The 6820-nt window shown below is 48.0% G+C and overlaps 1 protein-coding gene across 1 annotated transcript; it reads left to right on the top strand.

The window, feature by feature from the left end:
* Nucleotides 1-614: 614 nt before the first annotated feature.
* On the top strand, nt 615-2407 carry LOC123169797 (L-gulonolactone oxidase 5-like). The gene has a single exon (XM_044587672.1). The coding sequence runs from the start codon at nt 615-617 to the stop codon at nt 2379-2381; it is 1767 nt and encodes a 588-aa protein (XP_044443607.1). The 3' UTR covers nt 2382-2407.
* The last annotated feature ends 4413 nt before the right edge of the window (nt 2408-6820 follow it).

Raw genomic sequence — 6820 nt, 5'->3', positions numbered from 1 at the left:
AATGCTCAAAACTTTGAGCAGTGAAATATCTTTCTTGGATAGAGCTCCTCGAATGTTTTGTCTACACACAAAGTTTGAGCATATTTGATATCACAAAATTTCAGATTTTATGATTTTGTTTTTTGAATTTACTTTTCATGAGGGTGTAGGGACACCAAGAAGTTAAAACCCACTCTCTAAGCATATAATAGTGCAATTTTTGCACTTTAGTATAATTTACAAACAACACATTTTATAATATTTGCGTGTATACATTTACACTCGCCCAATATCCCAAATATACTCATAAAAGTCAGCCAATTTACGTATAGCTAAAGTGTTTTCGTTTTGCACTTATAGTTGTTTGTCACTCCTACAAAAATGCAAAGCTCATCTCTATGTTAATTTTGCTGACTTCACTCACGCTGGAACCTGTTCGTTCGTTCTATAATACTGTACTAGATATACTCGATTAAGGAAGTTACACATGAGGAGCGGGGATCTCTATGTCTAATGGAGAGGCAGGATTTAAGTTGTGTACAACTGGTTGTGTATATATACCTGTCTATATCTAAGGTCTAGTGTAGATACAAGCAAGCTGTAGTGCAGGCACTCATTCATTCGAGAAGTCAGCGATGTCGCAAGGAGAGCAAGCACAAACACGAGCAATGAAGAGCTTGGCTGCTGTTCTCCTCGTAGCGATCCTGCTCCAGCTCGCCGGCTGCAGCCCTCCACCGGACCCGGTGACCTGCACGGATGGCACGTCCAACTGCACGGTCACCAACACGTACGGCTCCTTCACGGACCGCACCATCTGCCACGCGGCCAACGTCGTCTACCCGAGCACCGAGCAGGAGCTGGTCGCGGCCGTAGCGGCCGCGGCGTCGGCCAAACGCAAGATGAAGGTGGCCACCAAGCACTCGCACAGCGGCCCCAAGCTGGCGTGCCCCGGCGGCAGCGAGGGCACGATCATAAGCACCACACGGCTGAACCGGACGGTTTCCATCGACGCCGAGAGGCAGCTCATCACGGTGGAGAGCGGCATGGTCCTCCGGGACCTGATCCAGGCCGCCGCCGCAGCAGGCCTGTCCTTGCCGCACTCGCCGTACTGGTACGGCCTGACCATCGGCGGGCTCCTCGCGACGGGTGCGCACGGGAGCGGGCTGTGGGGCAAGGGAGGCGCCGTGCACGAGTACGTGGTCGGTCTGAGGATCGTGACGCCGGCGCCGGCGTGCGATGGGTTCGCCATGGTGAGGGAGCTAGGCGCCGATCACCCGGACCTGGACGCCGCCAAGGTCTCCCTTGGGGTCGTCGGCGTCGTCTCCCAGGTGACTCTGGCCCTGCAACCGCTGTTCAAGCGGTCGGTGACGTTCGTGGAGCGCAACGAGTCGGACTTCACGGCGCAGGTGGCCGAGTGGGGCCGTCTCCACGAGTTCGCCGACATGATATGGCAGCCGCAGCACAACAAGGTCATCTATCGCCAGGACGACCGCGTCGACGTCTCGGCACCGGGCAATGGCGTCGGCGGCTTGTTCCTTTTCCGCTCCGTCCCCACCGCCCTGCTCGTGGGCGGAAGAGCCATAGAGGAGCAACTGCAGGAGAACGGCACCGACATCGCCCGGTGCGCGGCCGAGCAAGAGGGGGCCACGAGACAGCTGCCGGCCTTCGGCTTCACGAACGATGGCATCTCCTTCACAGGGTACCCGATTGTGGGGTACCAGCACCGCATCCAGGCGTCTGGCTCATGCATCGATGGCCCAGAGGATGCCCTCCTCTCCTCCTGCGCCTGGGACCCGCGCATCCGGGGATCTTTCATGTACAACTCCGGCTTCAGCGTCGCGCTCTCCAAGGCGCCGGCGTTCATAGCCGACATGCTAAACCTCCGGGACCTCAACCCGGACGCATTCTGTGGCGCCCTCGACGGCAGGGTGGGCCTGGTCCTCCGCTACGTCAAGGCATCCTCCGCGTACCTCGGCAAGCACGAGGACTCTATCGATGTCGACATCCTCTTCTACCGGAGCCGCACCGACGGCATGCCACACGCCCATGCCGATGTGGTGGACGAGATCGAACAGATGGCGTTGGGTAAGTATGGCGGTCTGCCGCACTGGGGCAAGAACCGCAACTTCGCCTTCGACGGTGCTATCGCAAGGTACCCCAAAGCCGATAAGTTCCTTAAGGTAAAGAGCAGGTACGACCCCGACGGGCTCTTCTCGAGTGAGTGGACCGACCAGGTGCTCGGTATCAACGGAACTCCCAACATCATCGAGAATCGTTGTGCCATTGAAGGACTCTGCATCTGCTCCGACGACTCACACTGCGCACCGGAGCAGGGCTACTTCTGCCGGCTAGGGAAGGTTTACAAGAAGGCTAGAGTTTGCTCCTCAGAGGAGGATTATTAGGAATGATGGTACCACTCATGTTTCCCACTATTTGTGAAATTGTGATTTGTTTTCTTAAGTACGAGCATATGTACTATATTTGTGGTTTACCCCTCTATTAGTTAAATAATAGTCATGTTTTGGCAGCTTGTTTGTGAGACGACTCAAAGTTTAGTTTGCAAAAAAAAATTGGTAAAAGCGTCACGCCTCTGTTTGGTTGGCAACCTGCAAGGCTACAACTTCGGTCCATTGTTACTTGTTTTGGGCGAGCCTAACTTTTTTGGTCTCCATCAAAGCACCAGACAAATCTCAAGGATAGCCAAATTTGCTGGATGTAAACAATTACGCTGGCAGCTCATAATGGCATTTCAGTTGTCATATGTACGACAGTTCTTATCTCCTCCGGGCAATGGAAAGGTAGCCCAATCCTGGAAACAGTACCACTAGTTGCCAATTCGAGGAGAATGCTTCACTCAAACCAATAGGTAAAACTGCATAACATGGGACTCTAGCGAGGTAAAATGTGTAGGGAAATCATTTGGGACAATCGCCTCATTCCACTGTATGACATATCGACAACAATTTGAGCAGTTCCATCTTTTTCAAAAAGGGGTGCTTTATATTACTTAAAAGATTTAAAATCATACCCGGCTTCTGCATAATTAAGATGCACACTGTCAAATAAGGTCCTCCCACACAAATAAAAATTAAAAATGGCGAAATACAAAGAGACATGTAGAGTTCGTATAATGCCTAAAGCATAGGGGAGCAACCCTAAGATCATGCTGCTACCCATATTGGGTAAAAGTATCCCTCGTTTAGACTTCAATCGTGTACACACCTCCGTAAACAGGTCTCGATTCTCCACGCGTTGTAGAGAGGACCATAAACGAAGAGTCCTGACATATCTGTCGATAACCTGCATCAGAGAAGTACTTTTATCACTAAAAATATTATAATTTTACATAGCCAAAGTGATCAAATAATGACAAGCGCTTCCATTCTGAGCAGTTCTATCTACAATAACCAAAACAAAATACAATCATAATAAGCATAGAGCAGTACGGAATTCATGGGCCAGGTAGGTGCAGGGAACGCATGCATACGGTCACCTATTTGCTTTAAAATTGATGCACTAGTTTATGCCATTAATTCTTAATTACCGCATTGGGGGTCCATGCATGCCATGTTTTGGTAGAGTTGCATGCCATGTTTTTTTTTCATTTTATCTTCAAATTTGAATTTACTGTATCTTTTGAACCGAAAGTCCGAATAAGTTTTGTTTGCATATTCGTGTTCGTTGCAACGAGTATTTTAGAACAAGATCAATTTAGAATATATTTTTGATAAGTTTTTCAATTTTACCAAGTTTCGAATATTAAAAGTTGATAGTCTATTACGTATTACCAAGTTTTAACAAGATCATCTTTCATGGTTTAGGTTTAAGGTTTATGACTTATGTTTAAGGCAAGCCTTGTTCACATCAGTGAAGTTGATGCATATCCCCTTGTTGTCCTTGGCCTTGGGCACCACCACAGGGTTAGCCAGCCATGTGGGGTGGAGCACTTCCCAGATAAACCCAACCTTCTTGAGCCTTCGGACCTCGGAGCATATAAGCTCTTGTCGTCCAGAGCTTGCCAACGCACTTCCTGCGTAACAACGAGCGCCAAGGCACACTGCCATGTGGTGCTCGGTCACCTCCCTAGGGACCCCGAGGAGATCTGATGATCCCAAGCAAACACGTCATAGTTCCCTCGGAGGAAGGTGACGAGCGCACTTTCCAATTTAGCAGAAAGGGTGGCGTCAATGGTGACGGGATGGTTTCCATCGTATCCCAGTGGCATCGTCTTGGTCAGCTTGTTGTCTTCAGAGATTGTCTTTCTTTTCCTCGAGTGCTGAGTAGAGGTTCTTGGCGCGTCCTCATTCCCGGGAGCCCTAAGCTTGCTAGGATGTCGTCATTCTCATGGACCACCGCTGCAGCTATCTGGTACAACTATTCCACACAGTAGATGGCACCCCTCCTATCAGATTTGATGGTGGTAAAGTCCCACGGCCCTAGAATTTTCAGAGCACTGTGAGCGTAATGGGATGCGGCCATGAATTTTGCTAGGGCAGGGCACCCCAGGATGCCACTATAGGGCAACGGGGTATCAGCCACATCAAAGGTGATGTTGTGCGGAAGTTATCAGGACCGCCAGGTGACCGGCAGGCTAACCTGAGCCAGAGGCTGGGTGGACCTGAGGTTCACAACTTAGAAGGTTCCCATGGGACGGAGTTGTGTAGCTGGGACTAGCAGCCTCTGGAACGCCTCTTAGAGAGGAGGTTGAGGCCAATGCGACCATCCACTGGCATTTTGGTGACCTTGACATTGTTCATAATGGGCGAGACTACGGGGGGTCCCTGATGGCCTGCAAGTGCACAGGCTATGTAGCAATCTCATGATAATTAAGGTTTGTCGATCCCACGGGGAGTGCAAAGGATGGTACCAAAATCCCCGAAGCTGCATTGTATGCGCAACTACACTCACACCCAAACAGGAGTTTGGAAATAGTTCGCTTAACTAGGTTGCTATGGGAAATGTAAAAAAGATAACTAAGTACTAGAACGAACAGAAAATAAATAGTAAACTAAACAAATGAAATAAACCACGAGAATTATGTGATGTTTAGATGAGATTGATGGCATCTCGTTCGGTATGGGCGCAAAATGGAGTTAAGCTTTATGACTATGCCATGTTGTAGCCAAGTCAGTACTTGCCTTATAGGATATGACAATCTACTGATGGTGGGCAGTCCCTCACATAACATTGTCTCTCAAGATGCGCCATATTGAGACAACTCAATCGTCCTACTTCTTGTCCCATACCTGCAGTGGCTAACGTAAAGATATTAAGGTCACGAGGACCTGATGAAGGTATTAAGTTCTATAAGATGTATGCACCTGTCATGTCGTAGGTATATCGGTTTGCACAACCATTTATAGACTTCATGTGTGGCCTAAGAGTTGAACATCTCCAACTACACCAATGGATTGAACGTCTCCAATCACTAAATTACCGCAGAGGTAAATAAGCAACACACATAAAAAGACTATAACATATCAAATAACCACCTACTAATTGACCGACCCATAGCCAACACTTACTCAATTAACATCACATAAAAGGGATTTCAAGAGTTGTTACAACCCATCACGGAGACTGTGTAGGAGGAGGAAGAAGGGTTTTGATGGTAGTAATGGCAGCGCGGTGGCGGGTGATGGTGGTGCGGCGGATGATGATGGTGGTGATGGTGGCACAGGGGCGACGGCCTATGGCAGCGCCCCACCAGCGGCGGCTCCCTTCAGTCTCCCTCTTCGTCGCAACAATGATTTCTTGATGTGGACGGTGACTAGATGTGGAGATGAATGATGAATGACGAGCGATTGCGGCGGCTAGGGTTGATGGTGTATATATAAGAGCTCTCCCATAGCCTCCTCTATTGATGTAGCATCTCTCCTTTCATCCAAGTGCTCTAGGTGAGCCGTATTCTCTCCCAAAACACCCCTTGAAGGCCAAGGAAGTCGTAGGAACAAACGGAGATGAAATCCACGAAGAATCCCGACCCGAGAGGCAACTTTTGTTGAAGTTCTTGGGAACATTGGATTCATATGAACGACGCCGATCCATTTATGGTCTTACATCCTGATTTGGAGAACTTTGGATAAATGACTTTTTCCATCTCCGAAATGGCTAAGTCTGGACTCCTCGATGTCCACCGTTTGTACTCCTTTCATCGTGCTAAGTGCATGGGAAGTACTCATCACCGGCAAAACACACGAAGACAAAGAAAAATAAAGAAACAACTAAGAATAAAGATTATGCAATGCTCATGGGGAAAAGGATAAAACTAGAAATCATGCCTATGGACATGTATTTGGCTCAATGGGACATGATATAAGTTGGTATATGGAGATAATGTGCAACAAATGAGTTGTAAAAATGCATAAAATATGGAGCCGTCAACCTCCCCAATCTTAAACCTTGCTCGTCCTCGACTAACAAGTTTGACCATCTACGCTGATTGTTGCTAACTGATGTCTACTACACAACTTTCTTCTTGCAGACGTTGTTGGGCCTCCAAGTGCAGAGGTTTGTAGGACAGTAGCAAATTTCCCTCAAGTGGATGGCCTAAGGTTTATCAATCCGTGGGAGGCGTAGGATGAAGATGGTCTCACTCAAACAACCCTGCAACCAACTAACAAAGAGTCTCTTGTGTCCCCAACACACCCAATACAATGGTAAATTGTATAGGTGCCATAGTTCGGCGAAGAGATTGAAGGAAATATGCCCTAGAGGCAATAATAAAGTTATTATTAATTTCCTTATATCATGATAAATGTTTATTATTCATGCTAGAATTGTATTAACTAGAAACATAATACATGTGTGAATACATAGACAAACAGAGTATCACTAGTAT

Source organism: Triticum aestivum, chromosome 1D (assembly GCF_018294505.1).
Source record: "Triticum aestivum cultivar Chinese Spring chromosome 1D, IWGSC CS RefSeq v2.1, whole genome shotgun sequence".
NCBI classification, from domain to species: domain Eukaryota; kingdom Viridiplantae; phylum Streptophyta; class Magnoliopsida; order Poales; family Poaceae; genus Triticum; species Triticum aestivum.
Note: the sequence above shows the minus strand (reverse complement) of the source record. Positions and strands in the feature narration are given on the sequence as shown.

What these genes read in the sequence shown, in the direction of transcription:
- LOC123169797 (XM_044587672.1), top strand. Translation starts at nt 615, where the DNA reads ATGTCGCAAGGAGAGCAAGCACAAACACGAGCAATGAAGAGCTTGGCT.